The sequence below is a fragment of the Euleptes europaea genome, chromosome 4 (assembly GCF_029931775.1).
Source record: "Euleptes europaea isolate rEulEur1 chromosome 4, rEulEur1.hap1, whole genome shotgun sequence".
Taxonomy (NCBI): domain Eukaryota; kingdom Metazoa; phylum Chordata; class Lepidosauria; order Squamata; family Sphaerodactylidae; genus Euleptes; species Euleptes europaea.
The window spans coordinates 1,080,752-1,107,672 of NC_079315.1; the positions used below are offsets into that span (position 1 = coordinate 1,080,752).

General features: G+C 45.8%; 1 protein-coding gene across 5 annotated transcripts in view; it reads left to right on the plus strand.

The window, feature by feature from the left end:
- Nucleotides 1-26,921, plus strand: part of KCNMA1 (potassium calcium-activated channel subfamily M alpha 1) — a 372,162-nt gene that overhangs the window by 206,525 nt on the left and 138,716 nt on the right. For all 5 annotated transcript variants that reach the window (XM_056848906.1, XM_056848907.1, XM_056848910.1 and 2 more), the window contains exons 9-15: nucleotides 2,428-2,538; nucleotides 4,846-4,951; nucleotides 6,018-6,100; nucleotides 9,381-9,450; nucleotides 10,921-11,076; nucleotides 18,445-18,554; nucleotides 24,214-24,282. In XM_056848906.1, coding sequence (XP_056704884.1) covers nucleotides 2,428-2,538; nucleotides 4,846-4,951; nucleotides 6,018-6,100; nucleotides 9,381-9,450; nucleotides 10,921-11,076; nucleotides 18,445-18,554; nucleotides 24,214-24,282 — 705 coding nt within the window. The remainder of the gene's footprint in view (nucleotides 1-2,427; nucleotides 2,539-4,845; nucleotides 4,952-6,017; nucleotides 6,101-9,380; nucleotides 9,451-10,920; nucleotides 11,077-18,444; nucleotides 18,555-24,213; nucleotides 24,283-26,921) is intronic.

Consider the following 26,921-nt stretch of genomic DNA (forward strand, 5'->3'; position numbering starts at 1 on the left):
TGAAGCACACTTACTAGAAAGAAAGTTATAATACAAAGGGACTTACTTCAAAAGTAATGTGATTAGAAAGATTAAGTTATAAGGCATGTGAAATTATCTCACCAGCATGTCCCTGGTGAGAAATCTAACCCTTTCGTCACTCATTTTTAGCAGTGTATCGGCTGCCATCCTAGTGAATGTGGGTTGGGAAATGAATCCCCTTGTTACCACTGGGATGCTCTTCTGGATTATGTTCAGGGGTGGGCTGTAAATTAAACACTGGATCTTCTGTCACGTTTCCGAGCCACGTCTTTTTCTTGTATTATGCAACGTGCCACACTAGGTTCCAGCGAAACAAACGAGTCCAGCTTTATGCGAAACAAATGAGTCTAGCTATTTACATACGAAAGAGAATTTTTTTTCCAAGGCGATTTGCAGTCTCGTTACTTAATAAATTATTGAATTACAACCAATCATGTAAAAACAGTAAATCTGAATGCAGAGGAGAGGAGGTACAACTGTCAAAGGAATGGGATAACCGAATCCTGCCTCCGTGCGGCAGAATGGATAAAAGGAAGAGTCTCCGAGCTGGAATGTTTCCAGATCAAATGCTGCCATAAAGTCCCCGAGTCGCCTTAGACAAGCAGCAATGCTCCACCCTTCTCTCCTCAGTTTGGTGGGGGTAGGGGATATAACAATCCAGGCCTAGCTTATAAGGACCCCCCAAGACACGGGCTCAGCTCAGACTTAAGAAGAAGCCATGGTTTTAATTACATTGATTGTGGTTAGGGCGATTGTCAGAACAGGGGCTGCTCTTCTCACGACGGCTCGTTAGAGTCAGTCCAACCATAGTCTCAAAGTAGGGTCTGAAGTTGGCTTATTGACCACGGTCAGTCTCCGCTGTGGCTTTGCGCGCCAAAGAGATGTGGGGCACACCACCTTTGGACGCGCTCCGGCAACAGAAATGCCTGGCCGAAGCAAATGTGGTGAGACGAGTATTCGTCATGGCAAACTCAGATCGGAGCGATCATCTGTGAGCTGAAGCTTGGCTGGATGCACCGACTGTTGTTAAAGCGAACGATGGTTTCATGTTCCTGTCTGAACCGAGCCAATGAATGTGGAGTGCTTTTTTGGCCCTAGCAAGCGCTATCATGGGTGATGTTTCTTAATACGATGACATTAGCTAAAAGTGCATCATTATTTGGGGCAGGGTCCCCGGGGAAGGGCTGGGGCCGATTCCTGGGAAGGGTCGGCCAGCTCTGTCATGAGGCAAGGTCAGCAGGTAGCCTTTTCTGCAAGTTTGGAGGGGGTAGCCTAGGATTGCCGACCTCCAGGTGGCGCCTGGAGATCTCCCACTATTACAATGGATCTCCAGACGGCCAAGGTCAGTCTCCCTGGAGAAAATGGCTGCTTTGAAGCGCGGACTCTAGGTTCATAGAATCATAGAATCATAGAGTTGGAAGGGACCACCAGGGTCATCTAGTCCAACCCCCTGCACAATGCAGGAAATTCACAACTACCTCCCCCCCCACACCACCAGTGACCCCTATTCCATGCCCAGAAGATGGCCGAGACGCCCTCTCTCTCATCATCTGCCTAAGGTCACAGAATCAGCATTGCTGACAGATGGCCATCTAGCCTCTGCTTAGAAACCTCCAGGGAAGGAGAGCTCACCACCTCCCGAGGAAGCCTGTTCCACTGAGGAACCGCTCTGACTTTTAGAAAATTCTTCCTGATGTCTAGACAGAAACTCTTTTGATTTAATTTCAACCCATTGGTTCTGGTCTGACCTTCTGGGGCAACAGAAAACAACTCGGCACCCTCCTCTATATGACAGCCCATTCAAGTACTTGAAGACGATTATCATATCCCCTCTCAGTCTTCTCCTCTCCAGGCTAAACATACCCAGCTCCTTCAACCTTTCCTCATAGGACTTGGTCTCCAGACCCCTCACCATCTTAAGGTTATTATACCCTGCTGAGGTCCCTGCCCTCCCCAAACTCCGCCCTCCCCAGGCTCCACCACCCCCAAATTGCCAGGAATTTCCCAACCCAGAGCCAGCAACCCTGGACTCTGTGCCACCTCTCAGTCACTGTCACTACCTTCCCCACTTTGGCCCCCAGATATTCTGCCTGCAGATAAAGCAGGTTCTGCTGTCTCATTATTAAATGCACCATTTGTTGGGTATCAGTTTTCAATAGCTGTTTTCTGCAGCTGACAAGGAATCCCGGGAGTACTTTGGTCTGCACAATATTTCATGGCATTTGTATTTTCCTTTCTTTCTTCCCCAGGAATGGACTGGAGACCCCTCACCTCGGTCGGGTTCTTTCCTTCCCATTTCAGTCGCTCACAACAAATCCCTTCTTCTCCCATTATGGCGCTCTTGTTTGTGTTGCATTCCTCACTGTTTTCTCAGCGATTTTAACCCTCCCCTTTCTTCTGTCCCAGGCACATAGTTGTCTGTGGCCACATCACATTGGAAAGTGTCTCCAACTTCCTGAAGGACTTCCTACACAAGGACAGGGATGATGTCAACGTAGAGATCGTCTTTCTGCATAAGTAAGTAGCTGCTGAGATCAAAATATCACATTTTATCATAGGAGTATGCTGTCCTTATCTGCTTGGAGGAAGGGTGGCGTACTAGGGTTCCCAGACCCCCACAAGGGGTGGGCGATCACGCACTTTGGGGGCCCTTCCCACCCAGCGCTGTTTATCCAGCCAGCAGCCAACTGAGGTCTAGAACTGCACCTGGCCCAAGGTCCCCCAGTTGGCTTCTTGTGGAGGAGTGGGGAAACAAACCCATTTTGCCAGATTAGCCTCCGCCACTCATGTGGGGGAATGGGGGAATCAAACCCGGTTCTCCAGATCAGAGTCCACCGCTCCAAACCATCTCTCTTAACCATGACACCACGCTGAGACCCTGGAGAGCCGCTGCTGGTCTGAGTAGACAATACTGACTTTGATGGACCAAGGGTCTGATTCAGTAGAAGGCAGCTTCATGTGTTCATGGTGTTATTGACGGCTGTCATGACCTGCAAAGCACTGATGTTGAAGTTCAGATTAAACTCACCGGTAGAATCACAATCTTTCCCCCTGCCCGCTCTTACAATAAACGGTGACACTGAGAGGTAGGAAGAAAAATGCCATAGAATCTACCTTCCAGAGTGGCCACTTTCTCCAGGGGAACTGATCTCTGTTGTCGGAGATCAGGTGCAATCTTGGGAGATCTACAGCCCCCACCTGGAGGCTGGCAACTCTCGGGATTTAGTTGAAGCTCCACTTCTCCAGACAAACATTAATTGCCTATGAATGTCCTTGCCAATAGTCATGAAGGCTTAAACCGTTGGTGTTCATCACAGCCACGTCCTTAAAATAAAAATTCCACAACGGAACTGGCAGGTGTTACAGAGCAGGCAGTTTAAAAAAAAAAATTAGCTGTTTGCAAGGCTGTTTTGACTTGTCCCGGTTAAGGAACAGCGTGTGCCCATGTGGAGAGCTGGGGGCGATTTCCAAATATGACAGATCAGCACCCTGATCTGCAAATGATATGGCAGGATAAAAATGCATGGAACTGAAAGGGAGAGAGAAAGAGAAAAAGAAGAGTTGGTTTTAATATGCCGACTTTCTCTACCACTTAAGGGAGACTCAAACCGGCTTACAATCACCTTCCCTTCCCCTCTCCACAACAGACACCCTGTGAGGTGGGTGGGGCTGAGAGAGCTCTAAGAGAGCTGTGACTAGCTCAAGGTCACCCAGCTGGCTTCATGTGTAGGAACGGGGAAACAAATCCAGTTCACCAGATTAGCCGCCGCCGCTCATGTGGAGGAGTGGGGAACCAAACCTGGTTCTCCAGATCAGAGTCCGCCGCTCCACAGCTCTTAACCACTACACCACACTGGCTCTCATTGTCTTCATATAATATATATATATATACACATACAAACACATTTACAAGCCCCTTTTTGGAAGGGCCAGTGGTGGAGTAATGGGTGGAAGGTGGCTTACAATCGCCTTCCCTTCCTCTCCCCACAACAGACACCTTGTGAGGTAGGTGGGACTGAGAGTTCAGAGAGAACTGCAACTAGCCCAAGGTGACCCAGCTGGCTTCGTGTGTAGGAGTGGGGAAACAAGTCCAGTTCACCAGATTAGCCTCCGCTGCTCAAGTGGGGGAATCAAACCCGGTTCTCCAGATCAGGCTCCATCGCTCCACACCACCGCTCTTAACCACGCTGTATCTCAGAGAGAGAAAGAGAGATGGAAAGAACTGCAAAGTGGAAAACGACATGTGGAAGGTTAGAATTGCCACTGTTTGTAAGGAACAATTTTGGGGCTGTGGAATATCCCCACTGCCACACCCCTAGTGAAACGAAGGGTTTACCAAAAAAACAAAAACAACATTGAAGGACCTATGGGCAAAGCACGTCTCCTGTGCCCAAATTATCTTTGCAAAGGAAGGGGGAGGGAATCAGGCTTTTAATGAAATCCATGTCTGGAGAAAATGCCTCTGAAGGATACCATCTTTCTTTAAAAAAAGGAAGAAAAAGACCTTACCGAATGTGGAGAAATAAAACGAAAACGCTGAGCACGTATCTCTTTTCCTGGCATTTAATTTTGCTGGTTTGGCGACTGGCCAAGAGGGTTTTTCCCCCCCCAGGGCTAGTAACATCCTGGCCAGTTGTCAACCTTAAAGCATAAGGGAAGAAAAAGTAAAAACAAAACTATAAACAGCTTGTGACTCCTAGAAAATAGCTTGCCCGCGTTACAAAATTTTCTTTTGTACTTTGTTTGAAAAAGATTTTTTTAAAGAAGAAGCAAAAAGATGATGTTCACGATTCCGCTTGTTTTGTCTTTTCTTTCTCAATTTAGTATCTCCCCTAACCTTGAGTTGGAAGCTCTTTTTAAACGGCACTTCACTCAGGTGGAATTTTTTCAGGGTTCAGTTCTCAATCCGCATGACCTGGCTAGAGTAAAGGTAACGGCTCCCTCCCATTTTCTCCCCCACATTTTGCTGTCTACATTTTAACCTGTGCTTAAAATTTAAACCGGTTTTAATAGCTGTTCTGTGTCTCGAGGAAACCTGGAAATTGTGGCTGTGTGAGGGAGGCTGGGGAACTCAGCGGAGTCACCAAACTACAGTTTCCATAATGCTTTGTGGGAAGCCATGACAGAAATAGAACAATAGACGCAGAGAGTTGGAAGGGACCACCAGGGTCATCTAGTCCAACCCCATGCACAATGCAGGAAATTCACAACTACCTACCCCCACACACCCAGTGACCCCTACTCCATGCCCAGAAGATGGCCACGATGCCCTCCCTCTCATCATCTGCCTAAGGGTCATAGAATCATAGAGTTGGAAGGGGCCACCAAGGTCATCTAGTCCAACCCCCTACACAATGCAGGAAATTCACAACTACCTCCGCCCCACACACACCCAGTGACCCCTACTCCATGCCCGGAAGATGGCAACAAAAACCTTCCAGGATCCCTGGCCTTGAGGAAAATTGCTTCCTGACCCAAAGTGGTGATCGGCATTTCCCTGGGCATGCAAGAAAGGGCCACGAGAGCCAAGCACTGACGCAACCCTTCCCGCCCTCTCTCTCATGATCTGCCTAAGTTCACAATTAAACCGGTATAAAATGGATACAGGTTCATAGTGGGGATGCAAGCCCGGAGACTTCTGCTTGTTGTTCTGACTTCAGAGAGAGTTGTCAGAAACTTTACAGTTGATTATTACAATAAATAGTAGAAAGACTGAAATGTTCCTGTGTGGGGTTGAAAAAAATTGGTAATCAAGAATAAATGCAGAAATTGAACTTCAGAGTATAGATAGATGTGGAGGGTTTTCTTTCTCCCCAAGCATACCTAAAAGATGTAGCCATGAAGCAAGAGATAGTCATGGCGTCAGACAGGGGAGACCTTTTCCTGCTGAGAAATACTGAGATGAGCAAGTTCTAGGGAAGGTGGCAAGGGGGGGGGGAATTATCTTTTAGACATTGAACCGCTCCTTACGTTTGCTGTCTCTTTTGGTGTCTCAGATAGAGTCAGCAGACGCGTGCCTAATCCTTGCCAACAAATACTGCCCGGACCCAGATGCGGAAGACGCCTCCAATATTATGAGGTATTTTTAAATTTTCTTTTTAGTTTATGAAGCTCAAAAATGTCGCTGGGTAAGGATCACATTCAAGATTGGTGAATGTTGAACATTTCACTGCCTATTTTACCACAGATTTAATCGCTGCATTCGGAGGTTGCAAGGAAACAGAGACTTGTGGTTACGAGCACACAGCCGGCTTGTTGCTGTGTGTGCCCACTCTAGGGTTGCCAGTTCCCCCTTGGCAGCCGGCAGGAGCTTTCTGGGGCGATACAGCCCAGAAGTGAAACCGACGCTCTATCAATCTCCTCTGGAAACTCTGGTTTTCCCTGGAAGTGACGATCACTCCCCCCCTTCAGCTGGCCCTCGTCTTCCCGCCTACCAGCTGAGGATTAGGCAATTGTCTGTCCTAGCCCACTCCCTTCCTTCTCCTGTCATGCTGAGGGTGTTTGAGGACTTGCTGATTTTGGAAAATTTCAGTATTACTCCAGTATGTTGAAGTATCTGAATGAGAGTTCCCGGAGGAACTGGAGTTTGTTTTCTCCTCAATAAAATGTTTAATAAATGAATAAAAAGAATACACATGGTCTGTTCAAGCATTTTGGCAGAGCAAGGGTACAGAGAAAAGGTGGAAATACATAACCCCTTTCCCTATTCCAGGTACATCCTAAATTATGTTTATATAGGACAGGGTAGTATTACTTGATGTTGCAGTAGTTTAAAGTTCAGTGTTACCTTAATTCTTATGGTTGGGTCTTCTCTCCGTTGTCCCTTGTCATGTGGACAAAAAGCTTATTCCATCTTATCTTTTGGTGATCCAAGGATCTGGAAGCTATGAGTAAGACAGTTCTTCCTTGTGGCCTGAATTTAAATGACCTCCGCTCCACATATGTAATACTGACCACCAACTGATCTAGTATAATTGACAGTGCCTAGAAGACAAGACTCACTGGAAAAGACAATAATGCTACAAAAAGTTGAAGTCAATGGGGAAAAAGGAAGACCCAACATGAGATGGATTGACTCGAAGAAGAGAAGCCACGGCCTTCAGGTTGCAAGACCTGAATGAGTTTGTTCATGATAAAACATTTTGTAGGTCATTAATTCAAAGGGTCACCATAAGTCGGAAGCAACTTGATGGCATATAACACACACACACAAAGTAGAAACTCTAGGTGTTGGGCCTTCTACCCTTGCCTTATCACCAAAGAGTATATTCTGCATGCTGCATTTCAGGCTCTAATTCCTGGGTCAAGCAACTGACCTCTCCAGGTTGGGGAGCATACCCACCAGTCTGGATGTGGATGTGGATGTGGTTACTTATGGCCTTGACCTGGCCATCACTCATTGTTGGAGTGGTCCACAAATACTCCCCACAACTGATGCACTCCCCTTAATTCATGAGACCTGGCAGCCGTAGCCACCAGCGTTTTCCTTTTCATCCTGGCTTGGAGATTTTGCCAATAGGTTGAACGATCATTAGAAGAAGAAGGTGTTGTGGAGTCACAACTGAAACATGGTGTTTTGCCATTGCCTTCCTCTACATAGCAACCTTAGTCTTCCTTGGTGGTCTCTGATCCAAGTACTGATTGTGCCCGCACCCTGCTTAGTTCCTAAGTCCTATTGAGCTTGGGCCAAACTGGGTTAATTGGGCCACTGAACAATCATTAGCTCAGAGAATAATAAATCACCAGGACTTCTGGGAAGGGGAGATGGGGGAACAACAGTCAAGAGGCCCTGGGGACTCATTGAGTTGGGCAAGTAATATGATTTGCATTCTTAGAAATCTGGCTTGGTTCCAAGTGGTTCTACATGGTATGATGGGGGCCTAGAAAGAATCCAGTGCTGGGAAGTGACATTAGTGTCTGTGTCCCGTTTGACGGTCCTCTGTGGTGGAATTGTGAATCGGGCCCCAAAGCATTCATTTTTCAAACCTACAATTTAACCTGCTGGGAGAACGCTTGCTTTGATTTTAAATTACATAAAATAGATTAAAGAGGAATTCAGATGCAAATCTGCGAGCTTTTAAATAGATTCCACATACTTAATTAAAAAAAAATAGGGGCAAACAGAACCCTCTTGTGTATTTGCAGAACAAACAAGTCGATTCAATAAAATTGAATGCTTAATTAAATGTTTCACCTGAAAAAAAAATTAACAGGAGAATTAGATTGGGATAAAGATCTTCACAAATTACATCTTCCTTGCCAAAGTGAGCTACGCAACCAATTTGATCAAGTTCAGGCTTGACTGTGGAAAATACAAGCAATACATTTTCCTCCACCCTGGGAATTGCTACTGAAATATTTTCTTGCATGGATGCTTTCTTTGCGGGTTGGATGGGAGAGGGATACTTCACAAGGGAGGAAGGAAATAAGATGGAATCTTATTGCTGGCGCCCCTTCTGTGAAGGATCACGTTGTGAACACTGTTGGTTCTACATTGTCACATAGGGGTCAGTTCAAAGATATCTTATAATGGCCCACTAGTTTTCCTAGAAATTCAGACTCACTTAAGAGTCCTTTTTCTGTCCAGCCAATGGATAGAAGCCATCCACCATCTTCAGTGCTAGCAAGATAAGTTTTTGCTTTCCTTCCACCTTGAGATATTTGTAATCATATAGAAAGGGCCGTCAAGTCACTGCTGACTTACGGTGACCCCATAAGGTTTTCAAGGCAAGTACCTACTTCTGAGTAGGTCTTTTCTTTCAATGAGACCTTTGCCTTTGAAAAGGTCTTTTTTTCCTTTGGGAAAGAGCGCTGGTTGGCCTCCCTCCTATCTGTTCCTGAAAATTGAGGAGCTGTTACGTCGTATCATGTTTGCTGCACCCCTCAAGAGCACGCGTAGTAAGGCAGATCATAAATAAATAATTTCTCCCAGCTTTGATTCAAATGCCTTGACCACGTAGACAATCCCATCCAGTTGTGGAAACTGCATTGTGAGCAGGAGGGATTTGTAATGCTCTCTAGCCATTCGACCTGGTTACAAGATGTCATTGAGGCTCAACAAAACCAACCTGAGAGTAAATATTCTCAGGCCGTGGTCGCGTGGGTTGTTCCGCCCAATTGCAGATCCACACGGCGAACCAGATGACGTCACTTTGCCACGTAGCCAATCAGATTTGGTTGTGATCGCATCAGTAGGGGGACTTCATCTACTGCTCATTTTTCAAGACTAAATTTGGAGAAAAAACAAAACTAGAGGTATAAAAGAGATTATTTCAAATAGCATAAAGGTATAGAATCATATTTGCAGCACATGTATTGGACAAGAATGGTCAATGTTGCTTTCTTTTCTTTCTTTTCAGAGTGATTTCCATAAAGAATTACCATCCGAAAATAAGAATAATCACCCAGATGCTGCAGTATCACAACAAGGTAACAGAAAACCTGAGGGATACCAACCACTGAACTGTGTGTCATGTCTTGAATTATGGCCAGTGTGTAGTAATGTATCAGTAATTCATGTCTCTAACAGTAATTCACCTTTAATTTCAAAACCCTTAGGGTGTTTAGACCCTAAATATGTGAAATCCTTTCTTGCGCATATTACCACGCACCTATACATGTGTGGTAAAATCCTCCTTACTACTTGGCAGGATGAGAGAACTCACCTTGAGAGGGCCTGGTTGTCTGCATGGGGTGTCTGGGAGACCCTGATCAGTTAAGGGTTTAAGACTGTGAAGCTCAAGACTATGAATTCTCCTGGACTGAATAGAAACCCAGGATTCCTGTCTCATTACCAGCACTGATTTCTCCATGCCTACTACCCCTCTGCATATCAGACCTGATCCAATCACACCTGCTAATGTCATTTACCTGCTATTGACATGCTATTGCCATTGGGTGTTTGAATTCACTCTTCTCTACTTAAGTACAGATGGGCTCACATTCGAGAGCCCGTATGGTGTAGTGGTTAAGAGCGGTGGTTTGGAGCGGTGGAGTCTGATCTGGAGAACCGGGTTTGATTCCCCGCTCCTCCACATGAGCAGCGGAGGCTAATCTGATGAACCGGGTTGGTTTCCCCCCTCCTACACATGAAGCCAGCTGGGTGACCTTGGGCTAGTCACAGCTCTTTCAGCCCCACCTACCTCACAGGGTGTCGGTTGTGGGGAGAGGAATGGCAGGGAAAGAATGGCAGGAAAAACTGTTCTATATTTTCATTGCTGTTTCCCAGCATTCAGTACTATGGGTTCAAAACACATGCTCGCACAAAAATGTATTTTTTGGAGAAGAGGGAGGGAGCACTAGGCTGTGCTCAGAGGTACTCTGTAAAATGTCATTGTTCAGGAGAGCGTTTTTATAAAGGAAATAGTGCTACAAATTGACCCAGGAAAATGCACTGTGTTTCTACTGGTGCAATATCATGCTCTGCGTTGTTTAACTTACCATGTTTAACACTTATGCTTTGTAAAGGTGACAGTGTCGAATTTCTTCAATTCCTGGTCTTATTGCATTGCTTATTAGATTTATCATCCTATCGATTGCACTATTTTACATTGTGCAATCTGCCTTGAAGATGGACTCCATGGCACTGAAGTCCCTCCCCTTTCCAAACCCTTCCTCCTTAGGCTCCACCCTTAAAATCTCCAGGTATTTCCCCACCTCGAGCTAGCCACCCTAGCCTTGAAACTCAGCAAGAAAGGCAGACTATGCATAACGGCAATAAATAAACGGATAATTTGTAAAACACTCGGCATGTTGGAGAAGCTCCAGTCGAGGCAACAAATGGTTTTGATGAAGAACGGGCAACTTCACTCCAGGGGCCGGCCCCGTGTTGGCAAAACCCCGCTGCCCTTTCCGTTTGATTCGAGGGGGCGTTCTTTGACCGTCGTTTCCTCTTTGCAGGCCCATCTGCTCAATATCCCGAGCTGGAACTGGAAGGAAGGGGATGACGCGATATGCCTTGCGGAGCTGAAGCTGGGCTTCATCGCCCAGAGCTGCCTGGCCCCGGGCCTGTCGACCATGCTGGCCAACCTCTTCTCCATGAGGTCGTTCATAAAGGTAACGTCTCGTCTCATTAGAAGACGTTCGCGGGGGATTCGGTTTGTCAGGAGACTGAGCAGAGAGCGCAGCCTAAACTCAAAACAGAGGGAAATACATCAACCCTGATAGTTTAAACGTAAAACAACATATTCCAAACTCGGGGGGGAAGGAGGACCTATTATACATTGGGCCGTGATCCAGGATCCTTCAAAATTATGTTTTTGTTTTCATTTGGCACATCCACTGCTATTAAATGCTGTTCGAAGTGCAAGCTTTTAAAATAAAATTCTTTTGGATAAACCGCATGTTTATCAACGTAGACAACCCTTGCAGTAAAAAAAGGAAAACTATCACTTTCCAATCCACGTGCTAAGATAAACCGGCCCAATCGTTTCTCTTCTTCACCTTTTCTTTTTGCCTTCCCCCCCTCCCCATCAAGTGATCGCTCACTGCAAGGATAAATATGAACAGAGTGTTTGTACCAAAGTCCAACCTGTAAGCACCATTAATTCATTTATTTATTTCCTCTCAGTCAATGAGGCCTTCAAGGTTTATGTGGTAATAATGATGATAATAATGACAACAGCAGCCCAGTAATTCTGAAACGTTTGGGAGGGCAACCGTAGTTGATGACCAAACGAAATCCTCCCTTGATCCCTCAGGGTTAATTTGTGCTCAATTCATTTTGGCTTCTCTCTGCAGGTTTGGAGTTTGGGTTGGTTGTTTTTTGGGGGGTGGGGGGGTGGACCTGTGGAAAGCAAGGAAACAAGTCGTGGAAGTCAAAGGGTGTAATCGTCAATTTCAGAGACATTCAGAGGTGGTTTTGCCATTGCCTGCCTCTGCATAGCAACCCTGGACTTCCTTGGTGGTCTCCCATCCAAGTACCCACCTGGGCCCACCGTGCTTAGCTTCCGAGATCTCACAAAATCAAGTTAGCCTGGGCCATCCAGGTCAGGGCAGACAGACAGAGGTGGTTTGCTGTTTTGTGCCTCTGTGTGGTGATCCTGGACTTTCTTGGTGGTCTCCCATCCAAGTACCAACCAGGGACAAACCCGACTTAGCTTTCGAGATCTGATGAGATCGGGCTAGCTTGGGCCATCCAGGTGAGGGCAGACAAACAGGTGGTTTGCTGTTTCCTGCCTCCATGTGGTGACCCTGGACTCCTTGGTGACCTCCCGTCCAAATACTAACCAGGGCCAACCCCGTTTAGCTTCAGAGAGCTGACGAGATTGGGCTAGCCTGGGCACATGCCAATCTAGGGATCTCCTAATGGCAAAGGAGGTTAGGTAGAAAAACCTACTCCTCCCTGGGTTGTCTGAGGACTGCAGAAGTCTGCCTTTCCCTTTGCCATGGTGTTCTTCTAGGGAGGGTGAAAACCCTGAATGGCCCAGGCTGCAGAACCCCTCTCCTCACTTCCTCAGTCATAAGAACAGAACATAAGAATATAAGAAAAGCCCTGCTGGATCAGACCCAGGCCCATCAAGTCCAGCAGTCTGTTCACACAGCGGCCAACCAGGTGCCTCCAGGAAGCCCACAAGCAATACGACTGCAGCAGCGGCATCCTGCCTGTGCTCCACGGCACCTGATATAACAGGCATGCTCCTCTAATCCTGGAGATAATAGGGCATGGAGGTCAGGTCATCACTCTTTCTAGCGAGGAGGAGAGGAATAAGCTGTCCTTGTGAATCGAGCTCTGTCAGTATGATTGTCCACATTATGATATTGGAAGCCAAAACATGAGGCAGGCATTGACCTCACTCTGGCATCTTTTGGCTTAAAAACGGGGGGGGGGGGCTTGGTGCCCACAAGTAGTAAAGAACAGGGTCCCCTCTGCCGGTAAGTGGGATGGAGAACATTTTGCCCTCGGGACAGATAGGGACAGCTGGGATTCTGGCCCAGTCCGACCCACGTATGACTCCTGCCAGTTAACCCTTTGCCCTCACCTGGATGGCCCCAGCTAGCCTGATCTTATCAGATCTCAGAAGTAAGCAGGGTCAGGTTAGTAGGGGAGGGGCTGTGGCTCAGTGGTAGAGCTTCTGCTTGGCATGCAGGAGGTCCCAGGTTCAATTCCCAGCATCTCCAGTTAAAGGGACTAGGTAGGTAGATGATGTGAAAGACCCCTGCCTGAGACCCTGGAGAGCCACTGCTGGTCTTAGTGGACAATACTGACTTCGATGGACTGAGGGTCTGATTCAGTCAAAGGCAGCTTCATGTGTGTTCATGTGTCAGCCCTGGTTAGTACTTGGATGGGAGACCACCAAGAAAGTCCAAAGTTTCTGTGAAGAGGCAGGCAATTGCAAACCACCTCTGAACGTCTGTTGCCTTGAAAACCCAATAAGGGATCGCCATAATTTGGCTGTGACTTGACGGCATGTTCTGCCACCACAGTTAACCCTTTCCTTCTTTCTTGGGAAGGAGATTCTCCTTGGGTGAGAAGCATATTCCCCCAGCCTCTGCTATCTAGGTGAACTCCTTGATTTCCTTTTCCTGACTCCACAGTAACGTCTCAAAGTAGTTCTGCATGTGAGAAAGTGTCTTGAGCATGCAGGCTGCCATAGGAGTCATGCTGACCATGATTGAGCACTTCCAACAGGAGCGGCATTCTTTCCGCCATTCTCTTTGGCCTCAGAAGCTGCTAATGTGTAAAGTTTGTAAGCATCTCAGAACTACTGGGATGGCATCGGAAGAGTGCAGAAGGGGAAACTTTTCCTTCGGTGGAACAGTATTTCTTAGTTGGTCCCAGACCATGTATAAAATGCTCCCGGCAAATAATATTAGGGGAAAGACACATGTTAGAAGATTGCCAACAAAAATCTCAGCAGAAGCCTTGTCATTTTTCGAAAAGCAGATTGAAGCAGAACGTTTCCTCCTCCTCATTCTCCCTTGCCTGATTACAGAGTAGTAGAGTACATCATAAATATTTGGTCAATCCAGGACAAGTGTACATGATTACATGTGACAGAGCACACGTTTAACTCATTACGCTTTAACTCCGCAGCCGAATTATTTGTGTAAACTCTTTGCCCTACATAAGCAGTAAAACAAACTTAGAAGATTCAAAATGTTGTTTTGCAGTCTAATATTTTCCTTTTGCTTTTCGTAACGGCATTCTTCATATGGAAACCCTTATTTTGCATCAAATCAGACACAGGGCGAATAAAATTGGCCCGTGCATAACATACAATTGTCCATGATCTGAACAATTTCTGAAAATACTGTAAAAAGGTAATGAAGGTTTTAAACAGCATAAGGAAAAAAAATCCCTTCCTTTTATGCTGTCCCGTTACATTTACTTTGTGTGTGTTACGTTCCATCAAGTCGCTTCCAACTTATGTCAACTCTGTGATTTAATGTCCTCCAAAACGTCCTATCCTTAACAGCCTTGCTCAGGTCTTGCAAATGGAGGGCTGTGGCTTCCTTTATGGAGTCCATCCACCTCTTGTTGGGTCTTCCTCTTCCTGCTGCCCTCAACTTTTCCTAGCATGACTGTCTTTTCCAGTGACTCTTGTCGTCTCATGATGTGACCAAAATAAGATAGCCTCAGTTTAGTCATTTTAGCTTCTAGGGTCACTTCAGGCTTGATTTGCTCTATAACCCACTGATTTGTTGTTGTTGTTGTTTTTTGGCCGTCCACGGTATCCGTAACACTCTCCTCCAACACCACATTTCAAAGGAATCTACTTTCTTCCTATCAGGGGATAGGAGGAACCATTTCTGTGCTCATCTGTGGGATCTGGAAGCGCCCCTCATGCCAGACTTCCCAGAAACTGCACAAGCCGGCACTGATTCAAAACTGATAAAAGGAAGTATTTCTTCACACAACGCATAGTTAAATTGCGGAACTCCCTGCCCCAGGATGGGGTGATGGCTGCCAACTTGGAAGGCTTGAAGAGGGGAGTGGACGTGTTCATGGAGGAGAGGGGTATTTGTTGCTACTAGTAAAAATGGACACTAGTCATGATGATACCTACTCTCTCTAGTATCAGAGGAGCATGGCTATTGTATTAGGTGCCGTGGAACACAGGCAGGACAATGCAGCTGCAGTCCTCTTGCTTGTGGGCTTCTTGGAGGCACCTGGTTGGCCGCTGTGTGGACAGACTGCTGGACTTGATGGGCCTTGGTCTTATCCATAGAGTCACTGGGAGTGTGTGTGCGGGAGGTAGTTGTGAATTTCCTGCATTGTGCAGGGGGTTGGACTAGATGACCCTGGTGGTCCCTTCCAACTCTATGATTCTATGGAGATGCCAGGGATTGAACTGGGGACCTTCTATGTGCCAAGCAGAAGATGCTGTACCACTGAGCCACATCTCCTCTCAAAGGGGACTTGGAGATCTAGGGAGTGTTGTTAGGTCACTCTTGACAGGGCACTGCTGTATTTGGAAGAATTACATGGAATTCATCCTTAGTTCAGTTTATTTACAGTCATTTGACCAGCAAGTAGAATGCCTGGAGTGATATGAGAAGCAACTTTCTGCCTTCCTTTATAAAGAGACTGTCCTGTCAAGGAAAGCCTTACTGGAGCGCCCATTCTTTCCAGCCCCCGTGACAGCTGATTTTGGTACCTTAAATCAACCATCTCCGTCTGATATGGGATAATAAAAGTTGAACCAGCGAGAATGGATTTCATTTCAGAGCAGAGGTTGCAGCCATAAAAACCTTTGTTTGTTTTGCTGAATAAACTCATTCAGGCACCAGGTATAAATCTCTCTTTATTAAGTATTGGAAAGTCCAAGAAGATGGATAGTGTTTGTTTCTCTCAGTTATCCAAGGTTGGAGACTCAGGGGTTTATCGCCACTCCTTTGTGGTTTCTGCGGATGTGCCGGCGTTTTAAGAGTTGGGACTTGATGTGTTCCTCTAAGCCAGGCTTTTGTTTGCTTTGGAAGATGGATCTTTACTGCTTGCAAAATGACAAAGGGGGTGGAAGCAACTCGGTGTAAAACTTGCCTGCTTTCCCAAAAACCTTTGAAGGATGTGGGCCGCTTTTGAAATGTTTCCAGCGGGGATTTCAATCATGAAAATGGATTACGCTTCTACAGGAATTCCTAGGCTGCGCTGATAGGTAAAGGTAGTCCCCTGTGCAAGCACCGGGTCATTCCTGACCCATGGGGTGACATCATATCTCAACGTTTACTAGGCAGACTTTGTTTACGGGGCGATTTGCCAGTGCCTTCCCCAGTCATCTTCCCTTTACCCCCAGCAAGCTGGGCGCTCATTTTACCGACCTCGAAAGGATGGAAGGCTGAGTCAACCCTTGAGCCGGCTACCTGAAACCAACTTCCGTGAGCACAGCTTGGACTGCAGTAGTGCAGCTTACCACTCTGCGCCACGGGGCTCCTTAGGCTGCGCTGATAGCTTAACTTATTTATCTAATTATTAAAACGTTTATATCCCCCCTTTCCTTGTATCTGATAAAGGGAGCTTTGACTCTCAGAAGCTCGTACCCTAAATTTTTTTGCTGGCCTCTGGAGGTGAGACTGGACTCGAATCCAGCTCTTCTCCTGCAGACCATCATGGCTACCCACCTGAAATCACCTTCTGCTATTGACTTTGAAGGATTGGAAGTGATGAGGATGGTCAACTCCTTCCTTAATGACTGTTAAATTGCAGAAGTAACAATTATGCATAAGTTTTGGGGGGTTAATGCCCCAAACTTTTATTGCCTGCAAGGTGGACAAGCACAGAAAGGACTGGGAGGGTTCCCCGAATTCTTTGGAAAGGTATGTGGGAAGAATGAGTGGGCCCGGACTGCATGGACTCTAGGGGAAGTGGAAAGAAGGTGAGGGGCACGGAGCATGGGAAGAGGAGCTATGAAGGAGCTAGAAAAGATTCTCAAGTGTAAGGATGTGTCACTGGCCACCAACATCAAGTTAATTCAGCGACTTGACGGCACTTAACACATAAAAATGTCCTGTTGTTAACAGCCTTGCTCAGGCCTTGCAAACTGAGGGCTGTGGCTTCCTTGACCGAGTCAATCCATCTCATGTAAGGCCTTCCTCTTTTCCCGCTACCTTCGACTTTTCCTGGCATTATTATCTTTTCCAGCGACTCTTGTCTCGTGACCAAAGTACAACAGCCTCAGTGTAGTCATTTTAGCTTGTAGGTAGAGTTCAGGCTTGATTTGATGTAGAGCCCACTTTTTTTGTCTTTTTGGAAGTCTGTGGTACCCATAAAACTCTCCTCCAACACCACATCTCAAATGAATCAACTTTCTTCTTCTCAAAAATCAAACAAACACTATATACTCTTGTTCATAAAAATGTGTTGCCATACGTTGCCTGCTCTGGTTAGCCTGTCCTTCTCATGCTGTCAACAATAATTGACAGGATTTTTAAAAAATCTGCATTGCCGGGGGCCAAGATGGTGGGACATTCTGTGTAGTGTGGGACTGGAACACATTGTCTTTGGGGTCCTTATACTGGCTGTTTGATCCTCTGAACTCAGAAGTAAGTTCTCCTGCATTCAATAGGACTTCCTCTCAAGCTACATATGCATAGCCTTCATATAAGACACCTTTTAGTCTTGTTCCTTTTCAGGCATTCAAGCGCCTATGAGCCAAAGCCCTTGGCTGATTAAAAAAAGCAAGTCCTAATTTATTAAATATTGAAAGAGAGAAAGAAAGAAAGAAAGAAAGAAAGAAAGAAAGAAAGAAAGAAAGAAAGAAAGAAAGAAAGAAAGAAAGTTCATTCCCAGTGTTTAGATAGTACATACAAGCTCCTGATTTTAAGAGCAGAAAGAATAAATTTAGCTACAGAGAGCATAACTCCCTTATTGCTACCAGCCAAGAGAAATAAACGGCGAAAATCATGCGAGCAAACAGGAAACTTAGCAACAAGAGGTGTGATAAAGCAAGCCATTTGAGTGGAATATAAACCACAACTAAAGAAAAAATGAGTAAATGATTAACTTTTTTAACTTCCTTGCAATATTTTAAGTTCCTTACTTTCCCCAAATATTGTCAGCTTCTCTTTTTAGCCTGGGTAAATGCCACTACCTGTGGCAGAATCAGTTGGCCATTTTGCTGGAGCCCCTCGAGCCCAGAGATCATGTCCATGTGGAAGAGCAGAGACCTCTGAGTCACTTTTCTCCCCACAGTGAACATATCTTTCATCAGTTCCATAGAACTTCCTTCCTTGCTGCCATCCAAACATTACTATTCTCTGACTGTTGTATATATGACTTTTGGGGGGCCGGGGGGTGGGGTCACTGGTGATTACGCAGAGAGCATCCCATAAAAACTTAGCAGAGATTATTAACCAGTAAAACTATTAACTGAGATACCGAGTCCAATTACCTAAACATTGATTTGGGCTTAATCACCTCAATTTATCCTTGAAGAAAACGATTTTCAAAATCTGCAAATGGTTTTCGTTTCTCCCTCTTTCTAGATCGAGGAGGATACGTGGCAGAAATACTACCTGGAAGGAGTTGCGAATGAAATGTATACAGAGTATCTTTCTAGTGCCTTTGTCGGTTTGTCCTTCCCCGCTGTTTGTGAGTAAGTAGTTACGGAGCAATCGATGCCCAGGGCCCTCTTTCTCGCTCGAGTCAAATAGCAAATGGAACAGGCCCGGTTCTGATTCTGATATCATTGCTGAAATCCAAAAAATGTCAAACGTGGGGCGTTATATAACATTTCCTCGAATGCAAGTACTTTCCATATAAATTTGTTTTGAATCAAAATGTAAAGTATGTTAAAAAATAGAGCTAGGAACTCTTTTTTTGGTGGTGGTGGGGTTGGTTCTTTTAGCTATTTGCCAATAATAAGATGGATTTATTTTGCAATAGTGCCTTGGGACCATGGGAATGTGAGTGCAGAATTCTGCACTTCGTTTTAGCATTCTCTTTTTTATGAAGAAAAAAATGTAGCTTGTATTGCAGGCCTTTTAGGCACCTGTTGTTACTGTGACAGTCACCTCCCCCCCCCCCCAAGGATCATGAAGTCACCCCATCCCCACTTCTCCCAGAAGGATAGTCAATCTGGTGGGGAAATGCTTTCCTCAGCTGTCACTCGGATCCAGGGAGCAAGAAATGCATGCAATGTGTCATAATCAAAAAGCCGTGTCAACAGTCAAGTTACCATAGATGCAAATAGGGTATCAGGCAGGATAAAGACACATAGGTCTGAGTTAGATAAGAGTTTACAGACAAACCACCTTTTCCCCAGAAAGTTGTTTTGGATTTCTCTTGGGAGTGGTTAAGAGTGGTGGTTTGGAGCGGTGGAGTCTGATCTGGAGAACTGGGTTTGATTCCCCCCTCCTCCACATGAGCAGCGGAAGCTAATTTGGTGAAGCGGGTTGGTTTCCCCACTCCTCCACATGAAGCCAGCTGAGTGACCTTGGGCCAGTCACAACTCTCTTAGAACTCTCTCAGCCCCACCTACCTCCTAGGGTGTCTGTTGTGGGGAGGGGAAGGGAAGGTGATTGTAAGCCAATTTGATTCTTCCTTAAGTGGTAAAGAAAGCCGGCATATAAAAACCAACTCTTCTTCTCCTCTGCGTAGTGACCTTGGACTTTTTGGGTGGTCTCTCATCCAAGTACTAACCAGGGCTGACCCTGCTTAGTTTCTGATCTGAGATCTGACAAAATTAGGCTAGCCTGGGCCATCCAAGTCAGGGCAGACCTCCTCCACCCCATTTACTCTGCTTAATATCAGTATGTGTCAGAAAATTTGCATAACATTTTTTTAAAAAAGAAGACCTACAGCTAATTTTGCAAAATTAGTATGAGCTCTCAAATGATATTTCCATTTTTGGAGCGTGCAGTAAAAAAAATGCTAGAATGTGCTTGCTAGCATGGAATCACCAACCTCCACACGTTGGTAGTTCATAAAGGTTGGCAATTGACTCGAGTTAATAACAGAAGATGTTGGCGTTCCTAATGGCCTCCTGTATGCATCTTGGCAGAAAATGGCTTCTGCTAAGCATAAGATCTCAAATGCTTCTTGCGCCATTTTGCATTATTGCTAATTGTGCCCCATGGGGCAGGATCGATGTGAAGCAAACTCCTGGGAGCTGGAACTCCAAGCGTTTTCTATTGTCAAAACAGCTGTGTTTCCATATGTTCCTTGGAAGCTCATTCTTGGAAGCACTGAATCCATGGCTACCTTTTGTATTGCACACAAGCGTCGCAAAGGTACAGTAATCCATAAAGAAGGGCCCTTTGATGAGTTCTCGGAGCCTCCTCACAACATTGGCATTCGCTTGAAGCATTTGATTATCTGGAGGCTTAATTATCTGCTTTCGGGTTTAAATTAAAGAGAGGCTGTAAGTCAAGCCTAACCAACATGTTAATGATAATGTGACTCCTCAGTTCAGATTAATTAAAGCTCAGTGGCAATTAGAATGTGGTGTTGTTCACTGCCATGCTTGGTGCGTGAATATTTTTGTTGGCGGTAAGGGATGCCTTCCTTTTCATGATAACAGAAGATATCAAAATGAGTTCTTCTTTTGTTCCCAAAAAGGGAAGCCATAGAATCAGGTCTTGGTAGAACAGCAATGATCTGCCCGTAATTAGCTCTCTAAAAATATACCTGATTGGAGCAGTTGAAATGGCAAACCATCTGACATACTTCCCTTCGTAGAGGCTACTGCTGTTCAGTATTGGTCGATAGTCTTAAAACCAGATTATCTAAAATAAGAAGAAGAAGAGGAGTTGGTTTTTATATGCTGACTTCTCTACCACTGAAGGGAGAATCAAACCAGCTTACAATCACCTTCCCTTCCCCTCCCCACAACAGACACGCTATGAGGTAGGTGAGGCTGAGAGAGTGTGACTAGCCCAAGGTCACCCAGCTGGCTTCATGTGGAGGAGTGGGAAAACAAATCCAGTTCACCAGATTAGCATTCGCCGTTCATGTGGAGGAGCGGGGAATCGAACCCGGTTCTCCAGATCAGACTCCACTGCTCCAAACCACCGCTCTTAACCACTACCAAGAGAAATCCAAAACAACTTTCTGAGGAAAAGGTGTCTCTTCTTGGGTGAAAAATCCGAAGAAATTCAAGGGAACCTAAAATAGTTCAGGTGAGTTTAGTGAAATATCAGGATGGGGACGGGATTCTCGCTGATTCCATTTGGGTTTTTTCCCACTGAAGTCTGGTGACACCGGAGTAAAAGGACCAACGGAGTAGCTGGTATTTTAGGCCTTTATAGCTATCCTTTTAGGGGCTCAGGGCAGCATAAATAGTTCTCCCTTCTCCATTTTATCCCCCAAACAACCTTGTGATGTAGGTTAGGTTGCAAGAGTGAGTGGGTGGCGGAGTGTGGATTCGAACCCAGGCCTCTAAGAACATAATCTTGCACTCTGACTACTACACCACACTGGCTCAGTTATAGAACTAAGAATAAAATTCTGTCTCACAATCCTGTGCAAACAAAGAAGATAGTTTCAGAGGGTAGCCGTGTTTGTCTGGAGTAGAACAGTTAGATTCGAGTCCAGGAGCACCTGAGAAACCTGTGAGTTTTGGGGGAAGGAGCTTTTGAGAGTCAGAGCTCCAATTAACAGGGTTGCCAACTTCCAGGTTCTAGCTGGAGATCTCCTGCTATTACAACTGATCTCCAGCTAGGGTTGCCAGGTCCCTCTTCACCACCAGCGGGAGGTTTTTGGGGTGGAGCCTGAGGTGGGCGGGGTTTGGGGAGGGGAGGGACTTCAGTGCCATAGAGTCCAATGGCCAAAGCGGCCATTTTCTCCAGGTGAACTGATCTCTGTCGGCTGGAGATCAGTTGTAATAGCAGATCTCCAGCTAGTACCTGGAGGTTGGCAACCCTATTTCCAGCTGTCAGAGATCAGTTTCCCTGGAGAAAATGGCCACTTTTGCAATTGGACTCTATGGCATTGAAATCCTTCCCCTCCCCAAGCCCCGCCCTCCTCAGTCTTCACCCCAAAAACCTCCTGCCAGTGGCAAAGAGGGACCTGGCAACCCTACTAATTAAGGTATCTGACGAGGGGAGCTTTGACTCTTGAAAGCTCACACCCTGAAAATCTTGTTGGTCTCTAAGGGTGCTACTACAAACCTACGAATTTTGAGAAGAAAATCACAAAGAATGCCTGTCATTTTGGGTCCCAATTGGGAAGAAAAGTGGGTTATAAATTTCTAAATGAATAAATGAAAGCAGTGGCCTTAATTCATTGTCTGTGGAATTTTCCCCTCGATGGCCAATTGGAAATGTCAGGCCTCTTGCTGCGTGGTACAACCATAGAGTTTTTGCAAAGTCCTAGGGCGTGCCCTGTGTCACTTCCGGTTTTAACCCAAGTGACATTAGCTTGCTGGCATGATGCTGTTGTGCCCCAGACCTCTTTTAAGAAACTGGCACTGTGGCCTGGCAGCTCTGTGCCCAGTTAATGAGGACCTCAGGGAGCTCGCTGGCTGGGGAGACTTTTCTTCCTTTTACTGCCACTGAGGAAATTCGAGGGAACCTACGCATGGGGTTCATGCCAGCGCAAAGGCATTTATCGCTCCATCCTGTACATCCTTGCTTTTTGACAATGCCATTTTCCTACCCACTGTACATTGGCAGACTGAATGTTGACTGGTTTTCTGTTGCCCCAGAAGGTCGGACCAGAACCAACGGGTTGAAATTAAATCAAAAGAGTTTCTGTCTAGTCATTAGGAAGAACTTTCTAACAGTTAGAGCGGTTCCTCGGTGGAACAGGCTTCCTCGGGAGGTGGTGAGCTCTCCTTCCCTGGAGGTTTTGAAGCAGAGGCTAGATGGCCATCTGTCAGCAATGCTGATTCTGTGACCTTAGGCAGACCATGAGAGGGAGGGAATCTTGGCCATCTACTGGGCATGGAGTAGAGGTCACTGGGTGTGTGTGAGGGAGGTAGTTGTGAATTTCCTGCATTATGCAGGGGGTTGGACTAGATGACCCTTGTGGTCATCTAGTCCAACTCTATGATTCTGTGGTGACTCTCCTCCCCCCCCCACATTAATTTCCCAAAAAAAACCAATGTCAAATCAGATTTGCGTCGGCATGCTCGGCGGTGACAGCAGGTGATTAGACCACAAAGCTGATGGATACCTCCCTAGTGTCTCGTCTGGATGTTTTAGTGAAGCAACAATATAGACGATTTCCTCTCTAATTTATGCAAGTGAGGATCCCAGCCCCTCAAAAAACCCTGATTTAATTAGGAGAAGAATATATTTCCCTCTGGGCAGGCGGGCAGGCTGCGTTGCCCCAGCTCCTTTCTTGCCTTTGTTCAGGAACATCTGTGTTCGAACGGCTCCTGTTAATAAATGATGTTGGTAGTTAAAAACGAGGGAAAGCGATTAAAAACCCCTATAATGTCATTTGCACATTTTTTTGTGGATCTCAACACGGCACTTACATAGGGAGAAAGCGATCCAGCTGTTTTAAAGTAGTTCTGTTGCTAGCAAAAAGCCTTTTCCTCATGTCCTGATTACACTAAAATTTTGTATTGATTTTTTTTAGTTGGATCATCTTTGTTAAAATCATAAGCTTTTCCTTAGTAGAATGTTTCCAAGGATCTCTGGGAAGAGAAAATTACTGTTGAGACAGTTTATGTCTGTTGCCCTCAAAGCCAAGAATTTAAGTGTGGCAAGGCAGCGGAGTGTATTGGACTAGGATTGCAGAGTTGCAGGTTCGAATCCTTATTTGATCATGAAGATTATTGGGTTATCTTGGGCCAGTCACTGTCAGTCAGGGTTGTTACGAAGAAAAAATCAGTTTTTTAACCAAGGTTTTGGTTGGTTTTTATATGCCAACTTTCTCTCTCACTTAAGGGAGACTCAAACCGGCTTTCAATCACCTTCCCTTCCCCAACCCACTACAGACACCCTGTGAGGAAGGTGAGGCTGAGAGAGCTCTAAGAGAGCTGCGGCTAGCCCAAGGTCACCCAGCTGACTTTATGTGTAGGAGTGGGGAATCAAACCCGGTTCACCAGATTAGCGTCCGCAGCTCATGTGTAGGAGTGGGGAATCAAACCCGGTTCCACTGCTCTAAACCACTGCTCTTAACAGCTACACCATGCTGGCTCTCTTGTGAGAAGAAGGCTTAATGGTAGCAGGGACTGAATGTCCACCTGTTTTCAACTGAGATTATGTCTTGATAGCATTTGTAATGAAAAAGCGTTCCATTTTAACCATCCCGTAAAGTGACACCTCTTTGTGTCTTCTTTTTCCTTTTGTCTCTTCCGGCAGATTGGTCTTTGCGAAGCTAAGGCTCCTAATGATAGCCATAGAATACAAGTCGGAAAAACGGGAAAGCAGGTATGTAACTGTGGACGAGGATGGACTGCTTTTTGGGCACCATGGATAGTAGGGCCTGCTTCTATGTCTTCTCCCCTCTTGCCCCCTGAATGAGTTTTTCTCCCTATATCCTCAGCCGTTGCAACAACACTTTACACCAGCGTATATAACCTACTCAAATGGCTGTGTCACGTCTCCCCTAAACCAGGCTCCCATCATGTGGGTTAAAAAGAAGGATATTTTAATTTCTGCTGCTATAAAGTCTTGCATTCTTTTAAAAAAACTTTGGGGATTGTTTTCCCCACTTCACTTTGATAAGGCATTTCTCCAGTTGAAATACTGGAACTTGGCTGCCGGAGGTTCCAAATTCTTCTGCTTCTTATTATTTATCATCATCATCGTTATTATTCATCTAGTGCCTTCCCTGTGCTTTCCAGAGTGGAGTAATGCAGCTTCGCGCCTCCAGGAACTGGCAACAAAGGGGACGCAGCAGAGAGAGGGAGGGACAAGGGGTGAGCGATCGGGGGACGGATGCACAAAGGGCCACCGGGTCAGGACAAGTAACGTCATTCAACTACCTTAGCAGGAATGGCCTGAGAAGATAAAATGGCCCTGGAACAAGCCAAAACCGAGTGGCCCTAGCGGCACTCCAACCCAATGGAAGGTACCCAAGCTGGGCATAACGGCACAACATCTGCCCTCCAAAGAGTTATAACTGATCTCCAGATAACAGAAATCCCTCTGGAGAAAATGACTGCTTTGGAGGACAGACTCGAGGGCGTTGTGCCTCATTGAAGCCCCTCTCCTCCCAAAACCACGCCCTCCTCAGGCTCCACACCCCAAATCTCCAGGTAACTCCCAGCCCGGTTCTGGCAACCCTAGCCTGTGCAAACTGGGAGGGCCACGTGTCTCTGAGCGCCATGCCTGGGGAGAACGCTGTTCATTTGACCAGCCCATGCCTGGTGCAGTTTAGGGTTGCCAACTCCACATTGGGAAATTCCTGGAGATTTGGGGGTTGAGCCTGGTGTTCGGAGAAGAGGGAGACCTCAGTGGGGTATAATGCCACAATATCTATGCTATAATGTGTAAGAACGTAAGAAGGGCCCTGCTAGATCGGACCCAGGCCCATCAAGTCCAGCAGTCTGTTCACACAGTGGCCAACCAGGTGCCTCCAGGAAGCCCCACAAACAAGACGACTGCCATCGACAAATGCCATAGAGTCAACCCTCCAAGGCAGCCATTTTCTCCAGAGGGGCTGATTTTTGTTATCTGGTGATCAGTTGTAATTCTGGGGGATCTCCAGGCTCCACATGGAGGCTGAAAACCCTATCAACAGGGGAAGCAAGAAAGTAAAAGCAAATGACACTTTCTTTCCCTTACCCTTTCTTATTCTTCCAGGCTGTGTTCATTTCCTGCATGAGGAAGAAATACACATTCTTTCGCCACACCATAGCTTTCTTTTTGAACCAGGCCCCAAAACTCTCCAGTAATGATCCAGCTAGTGATTTGCTCATAGGTTGTTGTTTTTTGCTTCTGTTTTCTGTTTGTTTTCTTTTGAAAAACCTTATTTGCTTTTTTAAAAATTCATCATTAAAGCTATTGGTTTTTAGTATTCAGGTTTTTGTTTTCTTTTGGTGTGTCCGTTAGATTCCATGGGAAGCATGCTCCTGATGGCAATTTCCCCCTCTTCCATATGAATTGAAATGGCCAAAGGATGTACCTCTCGCTCAAGGGGTTCTCTCTGCCATATTTCAGACATAGGAAATAGTATCCACATTTTACAGGCAATGAAACTCTTCGCTTTCAGAGAGGGGGAGATCTTTGGGAATCCAAGAAAACAGGCATAGGGGCAGTGTGTTGAATGAAGGAGGCTTTGTCAAGGTGAGGAGAAAAGAGTTAACAGATCTTGTATCCCTGATTCATAAGGACCAGTAAAATCTTTCTTGTTCCCACCATTGCACATGGATTGTAAGTATTGCATATTGTGTCGCCAAGTATTATCCTAGACCCCCACGAGTTAGTTGTCTAGAAGAAGCCAGAAATAACTTCTAACCTATTTTTGTAGAGCATTAAACCAGATTATTGCTTTGTCATACGTTGGATTGTGGCAACATTGACCAGGGGAGTAACTGATCACTAATGTCCATGTTAGCCACTGCTACCCTAGGCAAACTAGTTTGGATCCTACCGTTGTTTTTGCTCCGTCTCTTCTGATTTCCTTTGGTCCATACAGGTCCTTCCACCCACAGCATAGCCTTTATGAATACCAAAAGAGCCCCCTGCTCTGTATGGAAAAGCTGATAAGATGCAGTCCAATGACATTCCCCCCCCCTTGCATTTTGGCGTCACTACATATCTTGATTTCTTTCCTGTCCCTTGTGTTCTCTGTTTCAAAGAGGTGTGTAGGTTTTTGAAATAGGACAAAACGAGAATTGTGTGTGTGCATGTGTGTGTGTGATGATCAATGATCATCAGGTCTCCCAACGCTTATTGTCTACAGAGCTGAAACCAGTGGAATGATTACAAGAATATGTATTTACGGGCAAGACTTTGCTTACATTTTTAGGGCCAGCTCACACAGCATGAAGTATAATGCGTGCACTTCATATAAGGCGTGCGCTGGGTGCTTCCCAGGTGTTTATGGACCTGATTTGGACTGG